The 27,943-nt window shown below is 36.4% G+C and overlaps 1 protein-coding gene across 3 annotated transcripts in view; it reads left to right on the top strand.

The window, feature by feature from the left end:
- Positions 1-27,943, top strand: part of RICTOR (RPTOR independent companion of MTOR complex 2) — a 97,019-nt gene that overhangs the window by 14,668 nt on the left and 54,408 nt on the right. For 2 of the 3 annotated variants that reach the window (XR_012627178.1, XM_074856690.1), the window contains exons 3-10: positions 3,848-3,945; positions 13,281-13,345; positions 18,902-19,033; positions 20,043-20,106; positions 24,399-24,525; positions 25,495-25,664; positions 25,914-25,981; positions 26,916-26,983. Coding sequence is in view for 2 of the 3 variants with exons in the window: in XM_074856690.1 (XP_074712791.1) it covers positions 3,848-3,945; positions 13,281-13,345; positions 18,902-19,033; positions 20,043-20,106; positions 24,399-24,525; positions 25,495-25,664; positions 25,914-25,981; positions 26,916-26,983 (792 nt within the window). In the remaining variant the exon portion in view is untranslated. Of the gene's footprint in view, positions 1-3,847; positions 3,946-13,280; positions 13,346-15,324; positions 15,348-18,901; positions 19,034-20,042; positions 20,107-24,398; positions 24,526-25,494; positions 25,665-25,913; positions 25,982-26,915; positions 26,984-27,943 lie in introns of those variants that run through there. The other variant, XM_074856691.1, reaches the window with a different exon arrangement.

Raw genomic sequence — 27,943 nt, 5'->3', positions numbered from 1 at the left:
TTTCCCCCAGATAGAAAATGAACTTTTGAAGAGCTCGAGTAAAGGGTTAATTAGAGCTGAGAAATGTCTGCAGCAGTAGTTTGAACTGGGGTCCTTTAAAAAAACCCACAAAACCCAGTCATTGTCAACACCAACAAGAGCTGTTAAGCTTGACAGTGAAATGTTAAGGCCATATTTCTTTTGGGAGATCAGTCTCTGATTTTGTGCCATGTTTTTTCCATTCCTGCGTTAATCCATGTTCTTCAGTGCTGTTGCATGAGATTTTGTGACAGGAAGGTATGCAGTGCTAGATCTGATCTTTGATTACAGGAAAGCCGCATGGCTTAGTTGGTAGAATCCAGAATGTATTTAGTCTATTTTCAAGTCCATTTTAATGTAAGGGACAGACTAGCAAGAGACTATATCTTTATTTGTGAAGTCATGTTATTTTGTTTAAATTCTTCTACATTGCTGCATGTGAAGTTCTGTTAGGCCTCCCTACCTTCCCTATTGGCTTTATTTTTAATAAAAATGAGTCATGCCTGAGTAATTTTCTACTTCTTTCTAATATATGATGCATTTCCAGAGAAGGGAAAACAGCATAGCCAGTCTTCCCTTGAAGTTAGTATGTCACAATTCTTTTGTTAACTTTTTTTGAGCATATTTTTTGCAAAAAGGTTCTTGGGAAATTTAAAGGAAGACTTGAACTGACAAGGCTTTGCCAAAAAGGCTTCTGTAATCTTAGTTCCTTCTGAGGTGGTATACTACTAGAGGGTATTTATTTCTTTACTATCTTGTTTTTTCTACAGCAGTAGTGTTGTTGATCTAATCAAAGTGTGAGCCAGCTAACTTGCTGTATTCATATCATCAATCTGATAGTGAAAATGTCTGTGATGTTCTCAGTTCTCTGTGTTGTAGATCTTATACTGGAGTCCCCACTTTGCTTCAAATTACTTATCTGCTAGTGAAGCTTCAGGGAAATACCTGACCGCTGTGCTAAGCACTACAGAGATGTTTTTCCTCAGACTTTTCTGTCTCTCTAGAAATGAGTTTTTCTCAGTGGAAAGAAGACAATGTGAGGAAAAGTTGCAGTTTTTCATAAGCAGAGTAAAATGACTTTAGTGCACATTTTAATTAGGCAGCCTAGTTATAAGGATCTGCCACTGATGCAGAATTGTTAACATGGGAAGCAGTAGCATCATCGTGTCCTGGTTTCTTCACATCCAAATTGGCTGCCTTTCTGCGCAGCACACTTAGCTCACTCCTGAGTTAGTGCCCACTCTTGAGGTAGCTGAATAGAAATGTTCATTGCCAATGAAGTGCAAGAGGTTTCCTGGGCTAGTCTTGTGATCTTCCCTGTCCATATAGCGAGCTTAGCTTCAGTAGAGGTTAATGTTGAGTATGTGGCCATCTGCACTTTCAAAATCAAAAATTACAAGCATATTTCCAGTCATTTTGGTAAGTTTTTGCTGCTGCTTGTTCTCCAGGGTATTGAAGTAAGACATTCTGGAGAGCTCTAAGGCTGCCTTACTGCAGTGTAATGGGGTATGTTAGAGGTCCAAAAGTGGTGTGAGCCAGGGAAATTCCCACCTGTTACTGAAGGCAGGCCAAAGCATAGAAATCAGCCAAACTGTACTTTCAGAGAAACCAAAATATGAGTAAGTTATTTTCCTCTCATATTATATTGACTTGAAGTTAGGGGCTATGATGTGAACTATTTGTAGTGCCGTAACTGTCGCAGCCTACTTGTTTTCATGTTTCTCTTGTTCTCTCATTTCTATGGCTTGTGCTATTGCAAACCTCTCAAACTGAGTTAAGCCCTGGAAAAGTAAACTGTGCAGAAGAATCCTGAACTCGGGATGAATCTAGTAAGATTTTTCTGTGATTGTATCAGACTTTTTTTTTTGGCTGGGCTGGGGATGAATTCAGAGAGATGTGCACACGTGTTCCAATTCAGTTATTGGGTGTTTAGTTTCACTATGCATACTGTTCTGCAAGTCAGGGTAACTCTGTACTTGTGGCTGTGTATCAGATGGTTGACTTTGCTTAATCCTGTGACTTAAGTTTGTGGAAATGTGTATTTCACATCAAGCTGGTGATAATTGATGCTCACATTTAGGAACCTGTCTTCTTACCAAAATCTCAGTGATCCTTTGAAAAAAATCACAATTATGTGGTGTGGCAGTAGCGTGTCTGTACATGTGCTAAAGTTTCATTATAGGTGGTGCAGCCAGCATGATTGATTCACCTTACCCTTGAATAGGTATCTTGCGGCTAGTCAGGTTAATTGTTTTTGACTTCATTAGCTGGTGGATGAGATCTCCATTGACAACAATGGGTTTACAGGTTTACACACCTTATTTCAGGTGCCTGCTTGTAGGTGTCTTAATCTTTAAATACAGTCTTGTATTCCTGATGGTAGTTCAAGTACAGGGTCTTGTCTTTCCAAATACTTTCTGGATATATCCTGACAAGATCGCTAGTTATTTCTGCTTTTTCAAATTCATTGGTTTAATATTTTTAAACTACAGTAGGTGGTAAAAAAACTCAGCTTAGTTTGTAGAGTGGTGCTGAAGAAGGTGCTTTCTTTACATCTCTGACACATTTGATTTTCTTTGTGTAATGAAAAATACACAAATATCCTTTCAGGATGAACAGGGAAGTAAAGGTCTCTATGTATACACCACAAATGCAGCTGTAGCTGTTCATACTGCATTAGGAAGCAAGTTTCTTTTACTGCAGTTAGCATGGGGTACCACACACAAAACCCTTCTCTTTGCTGCTTTCCAAATGACTGGTTTGGATTCTTCAGGCTTTTTCTAAAGATTTCATTTTGTGTAATGCAATTTTTCCCTTTTGGGTAATGTAGTTCACATAGTCTTGGTATTTCATTTATTTCAAACTACAGTGCTATTGATAGTATTGTTGTAGTCTCTGTCACACAGTGTCTAATGCAAGACCACGAGAATCCTGCAGTCAAGCACCTCTCTTTGAAAACTGTCCTGCCACAGTAACCACCATGTACAGAGCTTACTGCAGTTTCTGCTCTAGGAGCTCTGCATGCAGCTCTCTGTACCCAGCCCCACTCTGTGCTGCTTGTCCCACTCTGCCTCAACTCCCAACCTTATTCCCAAAGGCAGGGCAATATTGTCTCATTTCACGGTGTTTGGTAGTCCTTTTCCATTTCCCAGCAGAATTCAGGATCATGAATTGGTGGTTGAATCCTGGTTTGTGGGTTTTTTGGGTTGTTTGTTGGGATGGTGGACCCTTAAGAAGAAAGGAGATGTTCCTAGTCCCCCTGTTTACCTTGTAGTTCAGTTCCCATGTCACTGGAAAGTCTTAGCTCTCTAGTAAGTTTAGAGTGATTGTGGACAGAGATTAATATGGAGAGCAGAAAAGAGTCCTGTCTTCCCCAAATCCTACCAACCTTTTGTCTGGAGGGAAAAATGTCATGTGGTATGGCAGTAACATGCTATCTTTTAACTTCCATCTTCAAGTTTACTTCTAGACTTTAAATTACAAGGGGATTAAGGATAAAGCTGTTCTGTTACAAGATGTTAGGACTGGAGTTTCAGATGCTAAATTGATTTCTTTGGCAAGTGTAAATCTAAGGTAAAGATTAAAATACGCTTTAAAATAGGAGTCTCTCTCCTTCGTGGGCTTTTAGCATTTATTCTAGAGAACTTGGGTATGTCTGGCTTTGGTTCTAAGCATAAATCAAATTGATACCTCTTGAGGTGAAAATGATCTGCATCCTTAGTTAAGACCAGGAAGGTACTTCTTATATTTTGGAAACTTCATGTTGAATGTATGTTTAGATTTTTGACTTTTTTATCTGTATCTGCTAACAACCTGTTTTCTTTTGCAGAACCCTGTGATAATATGAGAGAGATTCTCCAAAATGTGGCTAAATTACAAGGCGTTTCAAATATGAGAAAACTAGGTCACTTGAATAATTTTACTAAGGTAAGAGCTCAAATGGTGTCATAGAACAAGTGATCATACAAGCGGAATGTTTTGTATGTACTCTTATCAGACATTGTCTGGGAGATTCATGAAACAGCTTATCATGGAACAGTACTTGAAATCTATATACTATGGGAGAGGAAAGGAAAAAATAAGGACAAGCAAATATGTGAATGCAGGTTTATGCTGAAGTTTGTCTACATGGCCTACTGGCTGAATTTCTGTAATATTTTAGTGCTTAGAGCCTGAAATATTTCCTAATTAATGGTTTAAGTTGCGCAAGTAGAGCTAGAGATTGGTTCCTGCTCCACAGAAATGAATCAAAAAATGTGAAATGCCAAACTCTCTGAATGCAAACTGGGAGAGTGTAGGGATGGGGAGGACTGTATCAATGAGCACAATATGCAGCAGTTTGGACACTGATAGAAGAGCAATAGTCAACTTTCACTGCTGTTTTCATAGTGAAAAAGATATAAAGGGGCGATTTCTAGAAGTGATTATAATGCTGATTTTCAAGGTGCTTTTTCCAAACACATACTTCCAAATAATGGGAATGTGACAGGTATTTACCTGAAAGTATGATGGATATGTTGGAAGCTGTCATTGTGAGCTGACAGGAGGCAAGAAGTAAAACCATACTGTAGGGTTAGAGTGTAGGCTGAAGACAGAGGCCATGAACAGCCTTCAGAAGGAGAGCAAGTACCAGTTTTGGGGTAGATGAGGAACCTGTGGAGAGGAGCAGAGAGGACTGATGGGAGATGGGCAGGATGTTAAGAAAAGGATGTTTGTTGTAGCATACTTAATGGTTGTGGTTGGACCAGTGTTCCATTTGTCAAGGCAAGGGAAAAGTGCATTGCAGTCAATGAGCTAGGAGACACGAGCTTCACTGTGAGTGTTACATAAATGGATGGACTGATACTCAAAAGGCGCTGGTAAGTTGTACACCTTTCTGATAGAGCACCACAGGTAGCGCAGCGTGCCTGAAGATGAAACCCAGGTTTCTGTGGGAGAGGATGGATCCTGCAAGCAGTAGTAGTCAAGAAACAAGGTAGTAGTGGAGAATTTTGTGGGTAAAGTAAGCTTAAATTATTGTTCTTGTAGATGAGCTGGTAACAAATCATTGAGTAAGATAAGCAGAAGGCTACTTGACAGTTCTGAGAATCTCAAGTGAAAGAAAGAATGCTTAAGGGCAGGTTTGGGGGACCAGTTGATGGGAAGACAAATGTATAATCTTCAAAGTAGGCATGCTTCTTGGCTGCTAAAAGCACTACTTGTAATATTGCACAGCACTTCAGTGGTAGTGTGTGAGATTCAGTTAGCAGGAGGGTGAGTACTGAGGACAAATCAGAACTGCAAATAAACTGATCTTCTAGTGCATTAATAACAAACTGGTAAATGCTCCATTTTCTGAGTTGGTTCAGAGTGCATGTAGTGCATAGCATTCACTGAGGAACTGAACTTACTGAAATCTTCTCTTTGGGTCATTGCCTTAGTGTGTCTGTCAGACATCCACCGCTGACAAAATGATGCTGTTTTTACTGAGATTCCAATCTGTGTTGCCCTTTATTCTGCTAGAAAAGGCTGATGCATAGCTGTGTTTCCTTTTTGTGCTAATCTGGAAACTTTTAAATGTGAATGCTTCCAAATTCTCTAGTTCCCTTAAAATTAGAGTTGGATTAGGTTTGCAGATAGATGATTCCTAGTGAAAAGTCAATATCTGAAACTATAGATTTTAAAACAGCGTTGATTTTTACTACTGAAAAATCAGAATTTGTTCTTTATGCTTAACCTGGTGTTAAAAATGAGAAATACTTACACAGAAACACAAAGAAGGCTTTCATTGGATTTAAAATTGCAAGACATTATGAATTTGTGAAAAGCAACTTGTTAAAATTAAATATTACTTTTGAAGACATAGACTGTAGTTCATAACCTGGTTTTGATCCTGAGTCAGACTGACCCTGCATAAGGGGATCATCCTACTCTATTTAATATTTAACACTTGTTCTTATATTCATCTTCCTGGAGTATCTGCTTTACACATTTGTAACTTGTGTATTTAGTTTTGAAAACTCTTCCTATTTTTGTTTGAACTGTAAATGTAGTTAGGAAAATAGAATAAAAATTGCAAATTGTATTGAATTGTCTGCCTTGTGGTTGGAGCAATTCTGTGTTTTTCATTTCAGTAGTGAGTGAAAGCCTGGAGCCTGGGGGAGATGGTTTTATTTCCTTTTTGCACTCTGGTCTTATACCATGAATTGGTACAGTCTCAGTTCCCCCTTTGTGAGAGAAGAGTGTGAGGAAGATGTGCTAAGAGCTGAGGATGTCTGTATCCTGTCTTGGAATTATACTGAAGATGATTGTTTGTAAATTCTTGTATTTTATGGTCCGTTTTTGAAAGGCAACTAGTTATCTAGGATATTTGTCTTATGAACAGGGAAAGGACCTTTGAAACTTTTTTACAGCATATTTCTGGTAATACAGAAAGCCTATAAAATTTAACTTTCCTTCTAGGAATGTTGTTATACTTAAAAGATAATGTCAGCACCAGACTAAGAAGTTGCTCTCCACTGCCCCAGATTTTTTCCTCCAGACACTGGGCAAATCTCGCATTTGGAAGAAATACAGTTCTACTTTTTTGTTCAGGGGAAGCAAAATGTTTGTGTTCACGTGCAAACAAGTAACCTAAGTTCAGGTGGACTCTCCTGACAGAGATCATGGTAGACATTAAGTTTTGTATTTAAAGATACCTGAGGTATGTTAGGTTCAGGTTTCTTTTCAAGGAAAGAGGACTAGATTTTTAAGATGGGGCTTGTTCCCCCTATTCCCCTTTCTTTAAGAAAAGCAATCAACCTTTAAAAATTACTGAACTAGACTCCAGGATTTTATGCAGAAATTAAATAACTTAACATTTATTAAAATAATGGTGGTCAGCAGTCAACAGCATTTGTTACTTTATCTGCAAGAATTATACCATAAGGCAGATACTTTGTATGAAGCTTGTATGCCTAGGAGATGTAATTCCCTTTTCACTTCTTTCCCTTCAAGACAAGTGTTAACTTGTGACGTTCAAGTCCCCACAGCACCCGTACTTACTGTGCAAAGTATGCTGTATATATAATATCTTAGGAAAGCTTACATTTCATTCCTCAAGTTTTAGTTAGTACTTCTTCTTAGTAAAAACCTTGATGTTCATGTTTTTGGTTCTTCATCTGCACAGTGTGGATCATTCTTGCCCAACAGGTGCTGTAACTTTTTTTTTTGCTCCAAGAAATTAGCATTCCTGTTCTAGTGGTGCTCAGGCTATGGAAAGATATGTTTAGTTCTGAATTGCAGCAGTCCAGCCTTAGAAATTTTTCTTCTCATCAGCCCCTCATCATCTAATAAGTGAAGCTGCAGTTTTGTGGGCTAAAATGTTTATGAAGTACTGCCTAATCTGTATTAGACAAAGATAATCTTGTTCCTTTCAAACCACCTGTATCACTATTTAAGCTAACCTGAATTTTGACCTGAAAACTGGTTTTGGATTTAACCTCAAGTAAATGGTTAGTGACATTTCTGGTTGTCACAGCTGTTCACAAGCTTGGTATGTGTCTTTGGCTTCAATAAACTGAGTAGGATTACCCATCTTTCATTTATGTGGCCTCCTACATAAGGCAAGCACCTTGAAGTTTCCCAGCTTCTGCTGATTAATACCAAAACATCATGGCTACTTCTTTGGGGTTTTCCCCACCCCTGTGAGAATAGTAAGCGATAAATCACTGAAAACCAGAAGAAACTGTACAATTGCATTTACCTAGTGGAAAATACCTTCTGGATTTGAAGTATTTATTTACAATCTTTTCTTATAGAAGGTTTATCCCACTGTTAGCTTCCAAGAGATCCTTTATACTTTTTTTTAACCTAAAAGCGTGTTTAAATAATGAACAGAAAAAAAGACCCACAGATGTCATAGAGATTTCTGTTTTTCATTCAAAATGAAAAGTGCTTCTTTAAGGACAATGTGAAAATTAATTTTAGTTTAAATTTAGCAATTGAATAGCATCAGTGATACAGGAAAAATATTTTTTCAATCTGCTCAAAAGTAATTCTGTCACTTTATGAGTTTCTACTATTCTGCTCTATATATCTGTTAGCTTTTGACCACGCTGCTGAATTTCACTAGGATATGGATTGAGTTTGAGGCTATAGAGGCTTTCATGGATTCTGTCTCTCTGATTCATCCATCATTTTAGAGTCTAGTCTCAGCTGTCATTTGCAAAACCCAAGTATCTTAGAATCTGAGTACAGTATTGACTGACTGTAACATTCATCCATGTAGCTAAACCACTATGGGCAAAACTTGAAATCTCATGATGAAGCATGTCGCAGATAGGAACAGAACATCTGCTTAGGGACATTCGGCTGTGGAACAAACCTGGAGGAGAGCTAATGGATCTAAATCCAGAGTCCACAATTTCAGTAGGGGTTTCCCTTAAGACTAGGATCTACAAAGTAGTCTCCTCATAAATATTACCAGTGATGGTTCAAACTGTATTTCCAAAATTAGTGTAATAATTACATTTTGGGTGCATAGAGTAATACTGTACTTTTGCTAGTAATTGCTGTGACTATTCTGTTAAATATAAATTTGAATGGTCTCTGTGTGCACTCAGTTTGTGTATGCTGTTGACCTCCTGTGGTTTTGTTGTTTAGAGCTACTGTTTCCAAGACATGTTGATGTGTTACTCATATTGGTATGACTCATCCAAGCAGCATGAAAAACTCATAGCTGACAGTAAACATGAAAAAACCCTTCACTGTAGGTTAGTCACTGTCTGGCTTAGCGTAAGTACCGTTTTGTCCTAATATTAAATCATACGCTCAAAGAGTCTGTGCTATTCCCATTCTTTGACTGTATCAAAAATGTAGACTCTTATAGTTGACTTATTTGCAGTTTTAACGAGCAATGTGTATGTATATATAAATATATAAAACTTGTCTGTCTATAAAAATACATACATTTTATATATAAGAAAAATATAAAATGCATTTGCATAATTCCAGGCATTTACAAGATATGATAAGTCATTGCCATTTTAGTGAAATATAGCAATGTATAACCAAAAGCAGATTTTAGTTTTCTGGTACTGCTTGCCTACAAACTTATGCTACAGTGATATGCATGCTAATTGTTAAATGTTACAGGCAAACATGACAATTACTTGGCTTTATTAAGAATTCAGCTATCTACAAAAATCACTGCATTTGGGTCAGAATCATTGACCTGCTTAATGTTGTTTGAAGGTGAAATGAGAAGAAAGTGGCAGTTTTACCTGTAATATATTTAACACCAGACACTTTACTAAGCGAATACCTAAAGCATGGAGACCAGCTGAACAGTATCTTCTTTATAGCAACTTCCATGACTTTTTCCCCTTTTAAACATGTATCAATCCAGCCTTACTCTTGCCAGGATTATATTTCCTAGACTAAAACCCAATGTTTCAGCCTTCATGGCTGTATTTTCTAGCTGCCTTGTTCATTTTTCTGCTACACTTTTTCCTCTTTGCTCTTAAAATATGGTGCCCAAAATATTGCTCTACATACAGTTTTGAAAGCAGCCTGTGAAGTGGAAAAAAGATCTTTTAATCTCAAACATAATGCAGTCCTATTAGTATTTCCAAAGGTAAAACTTCCTTTTTTTCCCTGAAATTGCATCACATTAACTCATTTATTCATAGTTTACGCTAACTTACAGATACTGCTTTTCTTTTGAAAGTTGTTTTTGTATTTAACATTCTGATTCTTTTTTGGACATCTTGTATTTCTCTGCTTTCAGGTTTTGTCTATTATTTCAAATCCTTTCAGGTTCTGTCTATTAATGTGTGGTACACCGAAGGATATGATATGCTGTTCCTTTTATTTAATAGAATTTTCTTACTGTGGTTGGGTGCTCCTTTCAAATCATTGAAACATTTTGAATTCCAATCTTGCTGTCCATCTTTTAAATTCTTTTCTAGCTGGAAATCCTTGTAAGCATAGTGTGAGAGACAAGAAACCAGGCCTGCGAGAAACTGAGAAAAACAGCCTGAGAAAGCAAAAGTTGAGGCTGATCGAAGAAATGCCTCAAACACTTGCAAGGCAAAACTATGAGTCACAGGGTGCATAGTGTGGAGGTCGAAGCTGATAAGGCTGACTGAATAACACAAGATGCAGCTGGAGGAGGGAGCCTTGTGGAGACAGGACGGCTCTGCTCTGGTGCACCTGGCCAAATTTCAAGGGCCATCTGTCCAGTGAATGACCTTTGCTTCATTATCCACGAAATGCATATTAAAGTTAACACCCCTCAATATGCTAGTGAAGGCTAACATGATCATGCTAATTACATCATCCCATGAAACACCTTACTCCTCCCCGTACATGGGATATGTAGGTATGTGGGCTGACCTGAGGGACGGACCCAAGAAAAGTGGGTATAAATCAAGGGGGGGAAGAAAGGGCGGGGGGGGGGCCCTGGAGAGCGCAGTGAAGCAAAGAAGACGAATGCAAGTGAAAGACAGATGCCTCCTGGAACCCTCGCCAGCGGGATCAGTGCAGAAGCCTAGATCGGTGATCTGTATTTCCCCATTCCCTCTATCTCCCTCATTTCCTTTTTCCATTAAGAAATGCAAGGCATATTGTATTGCTTGCCACAACTTGCGATATGCTTAGCCAATTATAGTGTGTTCAGTTAGTACATTGTGGGTAGTTAATAAATGCTTGGACTTAGAGACTTGTTGTCCACTTCATTGGGGATTTGCGAATCTGAGTCACTTGTCTCCCTCGTCTGAGCGGGACGTGACACATCGTACAGTGTGTAAATAACAAACAAAGCTAATACATAAGTAATGGTGGCACACTGGAATGAGAGTAAACTAATAGCTACAGTAGCTAATCTTGTACTTTACTTCTTTAGCCAATTTTATCTGTTCGTTCTCTGAGAAGTATTTCACATGTACACACAGAGACCATCAAACACTCTGATAATAATTATCACATTCAGAAGTTTGTATCCACACAGCAGTTAAACTTAATAAAAGTTAGAACTATCGTCAGGTTACATCACTGAGTTTCAGGATAAAGTCAAGTTTGTTTCTACATCAGTAAGGGTGTGCACAGTGGGAGCACATATATAGAGGGAAGTGGTATTGAGGAGCCAATAACCACGCTATATGTATTTGGTAAGAGTGGTTACTGACAACTAGACTAGAGCTGGGCCAGTGAACTGAATGCTCTTTAGCAATTGCAGCAGGTTAGGTGAGTTTCTGGAACACATCATCTGCTTTAGTTTCATCTCGGGACCGTTCAAGATGCAAACCGATGGCAAGTGCGATGATAGGAGACTTGCTTCAGAAATGCAATAGTGGCCACAATAGCAGCTTTCTCAAAAATGTTTTTTTCCTACATGAGAATTATCATTCTGTGGTTTTCTTAAAGTAGGAAAAAAACCTGTTGAGGGTAATCTGGTATATTAAATTAGAATTTCTCATCTGTGTCTGGGGTGGAATGATGGGGAGAGGTTTAGATGTATAAATGATTAGCCTAAACTACTGTTGATATACTTGTCTGAAGGTGAACAATGAACTGTTTTTACTCACTATCTTCTCACACTGTTTTGCTTACACTCTGCCAGCCAATTTTTACAGTTCATAAGATATCAATAGAAATGCTAAAGCAGCAGTGGTGGCCTCAGGCAGTCCAACAACATGACATAAAAATAGATTGATTCTAGGAAGTGACATACTGTCATAACCAGTTAATGCACCAATTGTCTAGTTTTATTATGGCTTAAATTTGAAAGGTGGGGGAAAGAGGTTATATAATTTCCTTATGTTCTATAAGCATTTTTGGTTGTACGACTGTTAAGAAAAACGCAAAATCCAAAATATTTCAGTTACCTGAGATTATTAGACCGCAAATGTGGTGGTGATCCAGGCCAATTTAATAATCTATCTCATTAACAACTTCAAATTTCAGCATTATCACTATGTATTTTTTTCACAATAGGAAAAATGCTTTCTTAAAACGTAGTGTGATGCTTGGAAGAATTTTTACTTGTTGAGCATAAACCTAAGTATTGTTTGAATTTAAACCATTATGCTGATAAAATGAATTTACTTAAAAGCAGAGTTTCTGTGCAGTGTGCTGGTTTTTCAGGTGGAGGTGAACAGGAGCATGGAACATGTTAAATATTTCAACTTACAGTAGCCTTAATTTAACTGTTTGGTTAGTTTATTATATACTTCGTACTGTTAGCAGTAAATACATATAAAGAATGTGGCACAGGGTTTGGTACATTTCAGTACTTTCAGAGCTGGGGTATTCACTAGTTAGCAGAAAAGCTTCATGAATTCCTTACTGAGGAGAAACTTAATACTGCGCTGGCTCAGAACCGAACACATGCCTGTTTCGAAAAGAGAGGACAAAGTGCAAAGCTACTGCAATCGGTATTAGTCACTTGAGTTTTTGGAAGTGCTTGGAAAAATGTTTTGAGATTTGGACATGATAATAAAGTATCTTATTTTAGGTAGAAGTAGTAAATGTGAGATTACTAGGAATTTCTTTGCCGCTCTTCTAAGAAGAGTTGATGCTGTTTTCCTTCGCAGAAGAGACTGTTTTCCTTTCCCTCAAGAGGCTAAAACACTGGCACACACTAGATTGCTCCTTTTGAAATTGGCTTTGGACATAAAAACTGCACTTGTAAATCTTCAGGCTGGTGTTCAAAATGGATAGATATGGCTGAAACGTTCAGAATTCGCAACTGTTTATAGGTGTCTTTTTGTATGTATAAATTCAACCTTTGTGCTGATTTTTCAGAGGTACAAGTTCTATGGAATCGATGGCAGGCCAGGCCACATGTCAGTTATGGGACACTTACCATTGGCAATGCCTTCTGTTTTTTTTTTTTTTCCTACAGCTGTGCTGCTGTGGCAAAACATGACAGTGGACCATCAGTGTCAATCTTTGCTTCAAAACGCTCACCTGAGCCCTGTTTTTGAATGCAGATGTGCTTTGACTTCAGTATTTTTCATCTCTGCTCAGGTTACCAATTGCCCAACTAACAATGTGGAGTTGAAAAACTCACCAGTAGGCAGTTCAAACAATTGTTCAAGCTTTCTTAGAGGCCACAGGCTTGTGTGTGTCCAGCATATATAGAAACAGAATACCAACAGTAGAAATTCTCAGGGAAGTCTGAAGTTGGTACACTTTGCCTTGCCATGAGTGAAATTTCTCAGGTTTCTTTAAAAGAAATTTAGTTTTACATAGTCATTTTTAAAGAGTTATAAATAATAAATGTTTTCTTTTATTTTCAGCTTCTTTGTAATACTGGCCATGCTGAAGAAAAGCTAGGTTTTACATATGACAGCATCATAATATGGTAAGTATTAAGGAGCACTTGAGCAATACTAGGGTACTTTAATTGTTCTAGGTGCAATTAAATAAACTTTATTTGTACTTTTGAGCTAGTATTTTGTATTTCTAATGTGTCTGAAATTTCATAATGCAAACATATACCTTACAAATATTTTAATGAGTAAAATCAGTTGCTTTCAGGCAAAGAGAGGGGACAAAACCTCCAAGTTGAAAGTGTGGATTTCTTTACTGTATTCCTCACAGATGTAAAAATACCTGTAAGGATCTCAGTACTTACAGAAGGCACTTTTAGTAGAAAAGTGCACCTACACAATTTAGAGCATACACTTGATGTAGAATCAAGATTTAAAGATAAACATTTTATATTAATTTGGTGTGTATATATCTCTGTAGCATTGTTTTCCCTGCTACTAAAATGCCCTGGTTTTGTATTTTAAAGTGGAATTTTCTTATATTTTGTTGCCATTTCTGACATGCTTATTTCTATAACTTCTGTGTTTTTACACAGACATCACAAATTTGTCCTGAGCTCAGCACTGGTGGCAGAAACAACAAAGATCTAGTATTTATTATGATTTTGTGTTCTTTCAATTTAGTTATGTGACTTAAGAAGGCAAGTTTAGAAAAGCTAGTCACACTTCAACTAACATGTTGGGAAAACTTGTGTAGTTCCTTGTGGAAATGTTCTAAGTGGTTTTCTTCAGTAGAACTGATTTTCTTTAGTAGAACTAAAAAGTAAAAAAAACTTAGTATATTTTTGTGAATGCCTATTTTGCTGTAAGCTTTAATAGGTTATCATCTTCCCATCTTATTTATGTAATCTACTGTAGTGCTTTCTGATGGAACTGAACATCACCTAAGAGTAGAACTTTAAAATTCAGAGTTCTTTACCAATTATTTTAAAATACAAGCTTTAAAAGGTTATGCAAATACTGGTGTTTGTTTTTATAGGAGGAAGTTTGCAGAAAGATCTGCTAATCCAAACACAAGTATGGATATTGATAAGGAAGAGAGAAAAATGGTGTTCTCAGCACTCCACATAAATAGTCCCCTACTTAGAAAAATGCCAAAAATGGCTTCTCAAAAAAATAAAAATACATACAGGAAGAAAATGATCTTGGTTAGTGTTGTTACTTTGGTCAGTCCAATGGTTCCTCTGTGTATGTACATGAGAAGCAAATTTTTTCTGCATATGTGAAGGTTATTCTGCTATAGGGATAATTTTCAAACTCAAGGATACCACACAAATACTCACATTTTAACCACAATAATCATCCTGATTGCAGAAATATTTATAGACTGAATTGTTTTCATGCAATACAGACTTTTCAGGCAAACTTAAAAATTTTACTCTACAGAGTTATAGCCATTCTGCAGTAGTATTCTGTTTGGATATTATTTTGCTATACAGCTATTCTGAGTAACTTTCAAATACTGAACATTTTAATTTTGGAAATTACTGTCACATAGGCTAAGTAGAACTTTATGTTGTTTCTAGTTTGCTCTGCTGATGTTCCCAGCGTTATTGTAGATTTCAGTAGGGAAAACTTTTTCTTCTGTAGAACAAATTTGGTTCTCTTTGAAACAATGAAGTTACTTGAATGGAAGAAATACTTTGTTTTCTGCATTTGTGAAGCATGAATGGCTGACCTTACAGCATTAAACTATGTGAATCAGTGATTTCAAGAATAATTATAGATTTCCTATAAAGTTCTAGGTATTGGGGCCAGTAACCTTGATAAAATATTTACCCAAACTAAAGACAGTTGCAGTCTGCAATAATTGCAGTTATTCTCAACTTAGACATCTATTTCTTAGAACTCATTCTCTTTTTAGAATTTTGTTAGTCCACGTGCCTGACTGTAGTTTCTTCCTGCCAGCAGATGGAGATAATAGTGACGCATTTTGTTGTCATTCCCAGTGTAGATGGGTCTTCCTGGTTCCCAGAGCACCATACCATTGACAGATGAGAGGAAGCCTTGAGCCATGAAGAAAATGGAGTGTTGGTAGGCCTCAAACTTTTGAGGTCTTTTAGTAATGTACCAAGAGGCTTTGGCCATAAAAGTAAAATTCAGAATATTCGCAATTACCTGGCTGGGTCAGATTTGTCAAAACCGTGGTTTTCTGTAGTGAGTGGATGATACGCTTTCGAAAAATGTGTCAGAATGATCCTATAATAGGTAGCGAATATCCTTTCATATTCTATCCTTTGTTAGTTCTTCCAGAGTTTTTATCAGTCTTCATGTTTATCAGCCTTAGTGCTGTCTTAGGAAGTTATTGTCATTTCTGCAGTGATGCTTACAATACTGGGCCAAATAGTATTGCGCTTACTTTTTCTCTTACAGAGTCATAGTGATGTCTTCAGCATTTTCAGCCACAGATGCATGTGGAGTGTGCATATCAATCATTTTCTTGATCTAGCTATTTTAGAATCATGTAGTATGGGTTTATTACACAGTTTTTGTCTTGATGTACAAGTCACATCTAACAATCTAGAATCTTCTTTACCACCTTGTTAACTATGCATACAGATAATTCTTCAGTTCTGTTGAAGTTTCTCATAACCCCATCCTATTCTTATTAATATAAACCACGTTGCCCGCTGTATTTCTGCCCTCCCATCCCCACCCCTCTTCCTCCAAATCAGGAATTGTATACTAAATACTGCCTACAAAAGGAGACTGTGAACCTGGATAAAAATCAGGACAAAAAAAATTGTCAGGATAAAACTCTTCCATTCACCTCTGCTCTTTGAATTAAACTCTTCAGATTTTTTTTTATTTTTGAAACTACTTTTCATCACTCTATAAAGTCTTTATATCCCTTAATACCATTTTCAGCAACACTTTATGCCTCTTTATACACTATTATAATAATTCCTTTCAAGACTTTCAAAAGATTAGTAGAATATAGTTTGTGTAAGCTCTACTGGGTGCTTCACATGGCTAACCAGTTTTATTTTAAGGTGATTTTATTTTAAGATCATAAGCAGCCCTCTGGATACCCTTTGGAATACTTTTTGTATAGACCTGTTTATTGCCTTTTCTCCATCTTTGCCACTACCGTTTACTATACAGTGCTAGCGAACATATGCAGATAGATCATGTTAATGTTCTTTCCAAACACTTAGATGTGAAGCTTGGTGAGCTGCTTACCATACTTACTGATAGATTTCCTCCAGTTCTTCCATCATTTTCACATCTTAGTCTAACTCATATTTTGCATAATAAAAAAGGCTTTAGGATAGGAATCTTCATGCAAATCTCTAAAGCAATGTTTCAGTATGAAGAAAATGCTTGTTTCTGTCGTATGTCTGTTGGCCTCTTATTTGCTTCATTCCTTCTTTTCCTTTTGGCTTATCCAGCAGGTCCAATTTTAAGTTTTCAAGTTTTTTCTTGAGGTACAGCTGAGTCAGAACATGTAGACACATACAGACACACACACAGGTCTTCCTACATAGTTTTTTTTCTACCTGCTGTAGTATATCTTCATTGTCTTTATAAGGTCAGGTTTCTCTCAAGTTTTTATAGTTCAGTCATTAACTGGTGAGGTTTTTATTTAGTTTTTGTTCTTAATGGAGAGATTTTTGTTCAGCCTTGTACGCTTCTATGAGTCATTACCTTCATTGGACTGTTATGGATTGTTAAGGCCTTTATTTTCGGTCTATATCTTTCTCGCTAACTATATATTTTCATTGCATTCTCACTGTTTAAAGATAGTGACACATCCCTTTTTGGTACCTTCTGCTTTTGGATTTTGAAGCTCATGATAGTGTTGTCCTTTGTAGTGGTTTCACTGTTGCCAATTCTTAAATTAACTTCTGTCTACAAATTAAGAATATCTTCCTTGTTATTGTAGAATAAGCTTTCAAAGGGTTGATCACTATTTGAGAAACATTTTCCTCTCAAATATAAAAGTAATGTACTTGGTTAGGGGGAAGAAAATCCAGATTGAGTATTTGGCTAGTAAGAAATGTCATAGATAGCAACAACACCGTTTACATAAGTAATGGGTAACTTCACCCCTAAAAGGAGACTCCTGAAGTGTCTTAAACTGACATATCCAAACCAATTTTAAACTATGAGGTAAAAGTCCAAGTAGAAAAATACCATTGAGTAGAACTGAGTCTTGTATGCTCATCCCTCAGACTTCCAACTCTGCAAAGCTGCAAAACTAGAAACAAAGCATGAGTTGTGATCTAAAGAATACTTACCTACTCGGCACAATTGAAGAGCTAATTTGCTTTTCTTGAATGGCTTTGGAAATAAATCCTCTACTGCAGCTTTCTTTAGAGCAAGATTTTTTTCTTAACATCACAGTATTGAGAATCTGTTTATTTGTTTCAAGCTCAGTTTAAGGTAAAAAAATAAAAGCAATTAGTGGCACTCATATGAAGAAGGATATTTGATATTACAGCAGAGATGGCCTTCCTGAAGTAATTTCCTACTTCGTACTGAAAGTAATAATCAGTTCATCTTTATTTGCATATAGTATTTCAGCCTTTTTACTTTGTCTAGATATCACCTGAAAGTAGGTTCCTGTTACAGTGACTCTTACACAGGCCAATTAATCTCCAGAAAGATTCAGAAGACTTTTGGCCTTGAAGTAGCTGATTACCATGCATGATGATCCTAGAATAAAATACAAATGGCTTGTTTTTTTTCTAAGTAGAAATTCAGTCTCACTGGCTGAATTGTTTACATTCTTAGATGTCTGCTGAAAGAATCCTACAAAAATATGTCACTGGAAGGTTGGGGGGTTTTCTCCCCCTTTGTAGTCAGGGAAAGGGGAAATCTTTTGCGGGCGTTCAGAAGGACAGTGTGTCACTTAATACTTTCACACTCTATCTCTAGAGACCTTCAGTATCTTACTACTTTTTACCTAGATAGTGAATTTAGGCAATTACATTAAGTTCACAGTTGTGTTTAGGAATGCTCACTTCTGTGTGAGGAAAATGCCTTCAAAATCTGTCTAAAGAGAGATACATTTTGGTTACGTGTTGAAATGAAATATGTAGAAATCTGTACTGTGGGGGCCTTCTTAAGTTATGACTGTCCTATTTCATGTAAACCTAACATGGTGCCATAACATCTTTAGTGAGTGGTGCATGTAATTACTTAAGGTGCACATTTGTCTTTGTTAGGTGTCAAGACGTTGTTTTAAGGACTCATGCTTACGGGTTGTCAGTCTAGCAGAGGAGGAAATGCTTTCTACCTGTTAATTTTCTTGGACTAATACTGTCTGCAGCTGTGTTGTCAAATATCAAGTCGTATACAGGTCTCGGTCATATATCATTCCATGGATGCACAAGCTGTTCTTTGGGGAAAAAAATCGGTTTGTGGCTTTTTCAGATTAATATATTGTCTACATCTGCTGGCAAGGTGAAGGTTTGCCTTCTAGGCTGTACAAGCGAATATCTCAAAGACAGAAAAGTAATGCAGTACATTTCTTTTTAAAAATCAGATGATATTTTAAATGAGTTGGTAGTAGCCGTATGTCAGATGGTGAAGTCTACTTTCTGCTAAATAATTGTTTGTCCCCCTTGTTTTCTTCATTGTAGTCTGAGGTTAGCTTTACTAAATGAAGCAAAAGAGGTGCGAGCAGCAGGGTTGAGAGCCCTCCGCTATCTCATTCGAGACTCCAGTATTCTCCAGAAGGTGCTAAAGTTGAAAGTGGATTACCTGATAGCCAGGTAATTTTTCTCTTCCTTCTTGCTGTAAATTGTGCAATGGTAGATCAATTGCATTTTCATGGTTGAGACAGGTGAGAAAAAGTGTTTTCATATCTTCTTACATTCTTGGTATGTAGTTTGACAAAAGCCATTTTTCTTCAATATGACTAACGTTCTTTAAAAATGCAAGGATACTACATCTAAGCAACTAATCCAAATAAAATGCTGTCCTAATATATACTATGAAATATCTAAAAAATGTCTGTCTTTTTCAATCATAAATGCCATTAATCATAAATTAATCTGTGGTGGTGTTAGAAGGTTGAAGCATCAGTATTTTTCATGTCTTAAATTGTTTTATGGGAGTTTCTCTGATTCTTTGTATTATCATAGCACTTTGGAGCCTCTAGTACAGCATCAGGGCTAAAAAGTAGTTCATGCCCAAGAATTTGTAGTCTATGTATAACCCATGACACAACAGAAGAATACCTAAGGTCAAACTAGCAATGAGATAATAAGATCAGCATGATGAGTTGATGTAAATATTAGCATTTCTAGTGCTTCCTTTGTTAAAATCTTGTTGGATTTAATATGCTGATATAGATGTGTGTGTGTCTATTTATAAATATAGACACATAGTTTTAGTGTGCTGTTTAGCTTTGTTGGAGCAAAAGGACTTTTTTGATTGGAGAACACAAAATTTGTTGATGTGAAACATTACAAATACTTTGTTTAGACTCCTTCGAAATGACAAAGGCAGCTAGCTCAGAAAATACTTGTTGAAGCCATTATGCCTTGTCACTGTGTATTTGAGAACATTCTAGTGATCTAATTATAGTGAAGATAACTGAAAAATATAAACAAGCTAATTGATCAATCATAATGAGTATGCTTGCTGAAAGAATTTTTAAACAATCAGTCATAATATTCTTTTTCTTCTGTTTATTCAATTGTATAAATATTAACATAATATGTTAACAGTTAAGGTGTAAGTCTTGTTATAAACAAAAATGTGTGTTAACTTTTTTAGGTGCATTGACATACAGCAGAGTAATGAAGTAGAAAGAACGCAAGCACTTCGATTAGTCAGAAAGGTAAAATCTAACTATATATGGTCTTATCAGCTATGCCAGTACTGACTCCTGATTTTTCTCCATCAGCAGTTTTTTTTCACACAGTCTGTAATACCTTACCTTACCTTTATCATGTGAGGAGAAATTATAGCTGATAATTCAAAAGAAAGAAGGAAGGATAGTGCTGATACTTGTGATTTTAATCTCTTACCACTGAGAATCTTGAGTGGCCTAGAAAAATCCTGTTAATTTGCCTTTGATAGAGACCATACTGTTCAAGATTTGGGAAAAACTTAATCAAATTATGAATGCAAGGGTATAAGAACCATATTATTAAGTTTCATCTAATGATTTAACTTCAGTGATAGTGTGTTTAAGCATCTGTGAATCAAGGATGGGAGATTTTCTGACATCTGAGAAATGAGGCAAATTGCCATGGCTGGAATAATCAGTTGAAGGAATGCTTCTAGCCTTCTTTCTTTATCCGTAGAGGGTGATGCTATCCATAGTTCTTTTCTAAGGTACACAATAAAACACAGTTACTCTGCTATCATTATTATATTGTGTACCCATGGATATGAGATGTTTGAAGCTGTGGTAGCTGCATTTTCAAGTTCATCCTAGAGAAAATGGCATATGCATCTACTGAAGGTATTTTTTTCACGCAACATAGTATTCTGCCTTTCCACTGGACTTCATTATTTTCTTGTCGTGCTTATATTCTTCTACTGAGCATCTTAGGAAAAACTACCAAAGACTTGAGTAAAGTTTGAAGTAGTTGGAAGAATGGTTCCCCAGGAGCACTGCGTGTGTTTAATCTGTTTTGTGTGTATATGTATTTTTTATATTCATGTGTATTTAGGTGGAAAATATGAAAGTTTGATACACAGTTTCTTTTCTTACAATGAGCTTACTTGGTTTCTGTCTTACAGAATAGACAATATGCTTGATTAACTATTGCACCAAAAAGAGTTGTAAAGCTTCAACACCACTACCACCCCAAACATAAACAAACAAAAAACACAACCATAAAGGAATGGATCCTTGAGGATGTCACAATTTATAAAACTTCTTTGCTAATCTGCTTTAAAAAAAAAGCTTCAGTGTAGAGTCAGAATAACTTAAATAAGAAGATGGAATGAAAACACATAATTGGTTTGGATCAGAAATTTGTCCTCATTACTCCTGGGCTTTTTTGAGCATTTCCTAGTTGAGCAAAGACTTCTGTCTTGAAAGAGACAAGAGGAAGCAAGAGAAATAAATCCATTAGTTTGATTTGAAAAAATTATCCTGAAAGATAAGCATTTAAAAAATCATACAGGTGACTACCAGTGCTTTTTTTTTTTCCCCATCACTCTACAAGGGTGCTGTGCATGGGATGTACATGCATGGAATGTGCACTCTTGCAGGGGTGTTGATGATTTTTTGATGCTGACAACTATGTTGATGAAAGATGTTTCCTAACATCTTTTGCTACCTGTAATATCCTTTTTTCTTAAAAGACAATGTCAGACAAAGCCACGTAACCTGGCTACCAACACCTTTTTCATGTCGTGTCTGGGCTACTTAGTTAAGCATTCATTGGCACAGAGCAGTCAGTACTTCAGAAACTCTTGCAAGAAATACTGTGACACATGTCCTGAATGGCACATTCTGTATTTTCACACTGTCTGTTTGTCACCCTGCTCTTGCCCTTTTTCCATCTCTTTTCATCTCCCTCAATATCTCAGACTCAAATCCTGGTTTGATACCAGGATTCCTAAAACGTTATATAGAGGTCTAGAAGAGGAGAATGAGTGGAAAATGAAACGGAGTTAATTCATTTATGCAGGAGATAAGTTTCTCTGAGCAATGGAAGAGCTGAACTGGGTTCCACCAGCATCACAGAACTATTGTTTTCAGTTTCAAAGTCTGGATGAAATTCAACCTGGTCTTTGATAGAAAAATGCCTATGTAAGAATAACATAGATGTAAAACTCTAAAAATAAAACATTCTCTTGCTTTCTTGTCTTTTCACAGAGTAGAACAAAATATAAAATTAATCCTGTTTTATGAATTTATGAAATGCCTTTAATGATAAACTTGTTTTAAAATATGTGCAGGTTAAAGTAGTATAGGAAGGGAAAAGAAAGACAACTTAAAGTCAGAAACCAAGTTTAAAAAGTTTAAAGGCTTTCAGTGCTCACTGTCTCTTTTGACTGGAATCACCTCTACATTTCCTAATAAGAGCTTTGCAGTTTAGCAGTGTCTGCAGCCATGAAAAGGATGCCACAAAATTGCTTCAGAAAGTGTTTTTCTATCTAATAGAAGTCAGTAAGACCATTTTTTCATAATTTAATAGGCAGGATGTTTTATTTTCAAAGCAGAAGTTGGGGTTAGGTACAATATGAACCACCTTCTTTCTTCCTCCTTTTAAAGGAATCTTTAAAGACCAAATTTATAGTCTGTTACTTACTTCATCATAGCTGCTTGTAAAGAGCCTTGCATCACCTGTCCTTGGTCTTTAGAACTGCATTTCAATACCTAGAGCAGAGTGAAAGCAAATGCAAAAGTTCATATTTATTCTACTAATGTATTTGGAATTGAATATTAAAAGAAATCTTTCCTTCTCATGTCTTAAAACCAAAGAAAACAATGAAGCAGAACAGTCTTAAGAGGCTGCTTGTGTCCTCGCACTAAGTACATGTCAATATCTGTAAGAAAAAAGCTTACAGTTTTGTAGGGTGGATTAGTACACCCATTGTATTCTTAATTCTTGTTACTTCATGCCATTGTAAAAGTGAAAGACTGTGTGGGTGGGGAAGAGTTTGTTTTTTCTCTAGAGTCCTATCTTAAAGCTTCCTGTTTTGTGGGGATAACGTTATGTATGACAAGAAATTTCTCAAAAATATGTCTTAAAAATAAAACTGTTAAAGTGTTGATAATGGTTGATATCTTCTCATTTTAACATCCTCTGCAAAGAAGATAAAGCAATTAATCCCCTTTGAACAAATATCTGTAAGATGTCTAAGGGAGCTGCAAAATGAATATAGGACAAAAGAATTTTGGAAAAATAATGAAGATAAGCTTACTTCTATTGGAAACAAAAAGGATATTACACAAAACCTTGGAAAACTAACCTTAAGTTTTTAGGTGTCTGACGGCTATTGAGTATTTTTTTACATGTCACTTTTATTTATTAGCAGAAAAAAAATTGACATGGTTGAGTTGCCTATAACACATTACACTGTTCCCTTTTAAGCAGTCAGACAGACAAAAAGACCTACTTCCTCCTTAGTAATATATTTGTTTAGCGATGTTCCATGTTATAGAGGATATGTATATTTAATTTTTGCAAAACTATGAAAAAATGTGAACAGACAGCCACTCAGCCTTTGCAGTCAAAAGCCTCATTTGAGGAAGGGTGAAGAGTGCTGGTGTTTTTTTTGGAGCAGGTTTTTTTGCCTTTAATGTGTGCACAGGGTCTTGCTTCTTATCTGGTGTAAATTCTGATTGTCCTAAACTAGCAGCTGAGGATTTCCGTAGTGCAGGACCTCTTCAGTAGTGTAAATAAACATTGGCTATTAAAATCTGTTCTTCTACTCTGTCTCAAACTTACTGCAAATTCTTTTTAATTGAAGAATGACTTGAATAATGGATGCAGGTCTTGTTTTCATCTTTGCTTTTCAGTTTAATGTTTTTAAGCTGTATGTGGGGCTTTTTGTCCCATAGCTATATAATTTATGATGAAGTCGCATTACAGGGCAGTTCTAGGAAGATTAAGTACTATGCAAGAGGATATAGGGGTGTTACTGACAGTTTCTTTCCAAATACTGTAGCAGCTTCTTCTGTTGGCTGTCTTGTAGTTAGCAGCAACCTAAGGATCTCTCTACACAGGAGATTTTAGTCTTGGCTAATTAAACAGTTGAATAGGTGTTGAAGAATCTACTGCAGTATGAATGAATCTTCTAGAGGAGTTTGTAATCTACTCTGTGTCATTGGATAGCATTTTTTGTTGATACAGAAATTCTTGGAAAAACATGAAAAGGCTATCCATAGTTTTTTCTGCAACAGTCATCTTTTTAAGCCTTTCCTATTGATAAGATAATATAAAATTAAAAAACTGAAGCAGGAAGAGAATGGTAAAGGAAATTAACAAACAAATAATTTCAACAACAAAAGAAATAGTTCTGAGGATTTGCTGGATACAACTAAGTAATAGATGTAGTGGTCTGTCTGGCTGTATCTAGGAAACAGAATGCTGGTGAATCTGTGAGTATATTTAGAGAAATATTATGAAGAAACCAGAGGGCTTTTTCTTTCATTTTTGGCAGATGATCACTGTGAATGCTTCATTGTTCCCCAGTTCTATTACTAATTCTTTGATAGCAGTTGGAAACGATGGTCTTCAAGAAAGAGACAGAATGGTTCGAGCGTGTATAGCCATTATCTGTGAACTAGGTAAGATAACTGAAAGCTAATTAAGAAAACTTGACATGGTTGTCAACAGTTTTCTAAGAGATTCTCTTCTGTGGGTTTGTAGTAAATAGATTGTATTCAAATCATTAAGAGTATTTATTTAATAATGACTTAGATGTTAAATATTCTTAATGTCAGTTTCATGGATTTTAGTCATTAGTTTGATATCAAACAAAGTCAGTTTAACTTAAAATCAAAATCTCTTAAGTGGAGTACCTGAAGATTTCAGGTGCTGTTCTTCCCTCTAAGACTTGCCAATTTTTGATTTACCTTAAAAACATTTCCCTGCTGCAGTTCATGTTTCCAAAACTAATGGATTGGAAGTAGGGGGAATTCCATACGTGAGATGCTGACAAATGTACAAGAGTTCAGAGAACTATGAAACATCTTCCTTTTAAAAATTTCTACAGTCGGTACTGTGGTTAGATGGCTTCTGGAAGTCAGTATTTGTGTCCATGTAAAGTCTATCTTGGACAGTGGTTTGTACTAACTCCCTATACTTGTATGTGGGTACTGATTTTTAAAGTTTTTTTCAAATCAGTCAATGAGAAATAACTTCAGCAATGTTTTCAAGATACAAACTTCTGTTTTAAATAAATAAGTGATCTTTATATTAGAGTATAAATGTTTTATCCATGTCAGTCCAGTGAAGCACAAAACAATTTTTGTGGGAAAATCCAGAAACTACTCTATAGAAACTTGGTTGGAAATAAGTTGAGAAAATGCTGCACAGTGATGACTGACCAGTATTTTTGTTCATGGTAAATTAGTCCAAAATCTTAATTCATTGCTAATGTCAGTCAGTTCCATTAAAAGCTTTAAATGTGCCTCAGCAGTGTTCAGGAAGAAAAAGATAAACGTACTAAAGAGACAACAAGTTTGTCATATTGGAAGCCATGATATGTTTTCTTTCCTATCAGTGGCCGAAGTGACATGTTTTTCTTTATTTAGCACTTCAGAATCCGGAGGTGGTGGCTCTTCGGGGTGGTTTAAGTACCATCTTGAAAAATGTGATTGATTGTCAGCTAAGCCGAATAAATGAGGCTCTGATAACTACAGTTTTGCACCTCATTAATCATCCAAAGACCCGACAGTATGTGCGAGCAGATGTGGAGTTAGAGGTGGGTTCAGTTTTACTTGTTCAGTGACAGAAATTAAACGTTGTATTACTAATGAAAATGTTTAATTTTCATTTCGGATTTCACCCTCTGTGTTAGTGCAAAATTTTAAAAATACAACATTTTAGGCTAAGAGCATAATGATTTGTAAAGCAGGAATAACATGACAGATTGGAGTGGGACTGAGGAAAGTGGAAGACCCATTTAACTGTATTCTCATGTGAAAGTAATGCATGTCTTTCTTTTGTTTAGCGAATTTTAGCTCCTTACACAGATTTTCACTACAGGCATAATCCAGACACAGCAGAAGGACAACTCAAGTAAGTGTTAGTGCTGCTACTTGTGCTACCAGTTGTGTTCATGGCATTGGAATTAAGCTATTTTTCTTTCCAAAGTGAAAATAAAAGCAATGACTAAACTACTTGAAGTTGCATACAGTAGGTTAGAATGAAGATTCCTAAAATACTGTTAAGCATTTAAGATTCTGAAAGGGTTTCTTTAGCCTGGAGAAGAAAAGGTTGGGAGGGACCCTCCCCCAGATTATCAGCCTTTCTAATACCTGTTAAGATGTTATCAAGAAGATGTAGCCAGGGCCCTTAGTCCTGGTGAAAGGGCAAGAAGCAACAGAGAGAAATAGAAACAAGAGAGGTTCCAACTTGATATAAGGGCGGGCAGGGTGGGATTTTCTGCGATGCCAGTCAAGTGTTGGAACAGATTGTCCTAAGAGGTCCTGCAGCCTTCATCCTTGAGAGTTTCTAAGACCCAACTGGATAAAACCTTGAGTATAACCTGGTCTGGTCTCATAGCTGACAACTTCTTTGTGCAGGAGTTTGGACTAGAGACCTCCTGAGATTACTTCCAACTTGAATTACTCAGTTTTTTAAATTATTAAATGGCGTTAGATGCTTAGGTGTGGATAACTGAATAAGGTCCAAATCTCTAGGTCCCTGCTGTAGACTTACTGTCAGAGGTGCAGAGTGATTCATCTGACCACATACAGGTGCTTACTTTGTGATGTTATCCTCCTACCATGGAAACTCCCCTGAAAAAGAAAAAGTAACAATACTTAAAATTTCTAATCTTTGTGTGTGTGTATACGTATTGCATAAATATATATGCATACATAAAATATTTCTCTTATTCTGGATTTTGTCCCCCATCTAAAATCTCAGTTAACTACTTTTTACTTGCTGTGTTAGCGACGCTGTTTTATAGTAATTAACTGTATTGTGACATTTGTTGTTTTAATGACAGGGAGGACAGAGAAGCACGCTTCCTAGCTAGTAAAATGGGAATAGTGGCAGCATTTCGATCATGGGCAGGTAAGATTATTTTTTGTTTGTTTGAAGCTGGATGATTGGAAAGGGAATTTTACTTTCTAGTATAAGAGTAGTTTGTTTAAACACAGAATCTATCTCATTCGATTTGTCTAATTTCTATCAATACCTTCCTACAATGCTACTAAGATGTGTTTTGATATCGTAAATTTGGAGGATGCATACATGGTTTTCTTTGATAAATTCTGCTAACCAGATGTAGCACTTTTTACGCCTCGTGTAGAATACCTTATAAGATGTACCTTGATGGTACTTTTTGACATTTGATGGGTGAGAGGATATTGAAAGTAACATCATATCGAAGAATTTGCCTTTGAGATGGTTCTGCCACTGTAAATAAGAAATCTTTTTGTCTATGTGAAGAGATACCAACAGAATAGTTTCATTAGCACCTACGTTTACCAGGTGCTGTAGCTGAAAAGAAATTGCAGATAGACATAGTTTGGAATTTTTCATGTAGGAGACATTTCTAAATCGAAAAAGCAGGTTTTTGCAGTTTTCTAAATCCTTTTCTCTGCAATATTACAATATGTAATATGAAGATACTGCCTCAGGGACTGCTCATTCTTTTAGTCAAGACAGTGCCTTGCAAATAAACTATATCAGTTGATATGACCGTATAACAAAATTCTGAGTAGGATTTTTACAGGCTGTACTGAGGAAATATTCAGACTGTATAGAAAGCCTTTTTCATTGTGATACTACTTGCTTTATTTTTAATGTTCTGAAAATAATCACTAAGCTTAATTTAATACCCAGGTATCCTTCAGAAGTTTCTCACATGTGTTCTAACTTGTTTGGGAGGAAGCTTGGGAAGTTTGTGACAACTTTGAAAGTTCTAGGAAGCAGTTTCTGATATGAGTGTTGCTGCATCTTCTCTTACTTAGACCCTTAGAACTAATAGCATATGCCTGAAAGGTCAAGTGACTGAAGAAACAGTTGTCT

This window comes from Strix uralensis, chromosome Z (genome assembly GCF_047716275.1).
Source record: "Strix uralensis isolate ZFMK-TIS-50842 chromosome Z, bStrUra1, whole genome shotgun sequence".
In the NCBI taxonomy this organism is placed as follows: domain Eukaryota; kingdom Metazoa; phylum Chordata; class Aves; order Strigiformes; family Strigidae; genus Strix; species Strix uralensis.
Note: the sequence above shows the minus strand (reverse complement) of the source record. Positions and strands in the feature narration are given on the sequence as shown.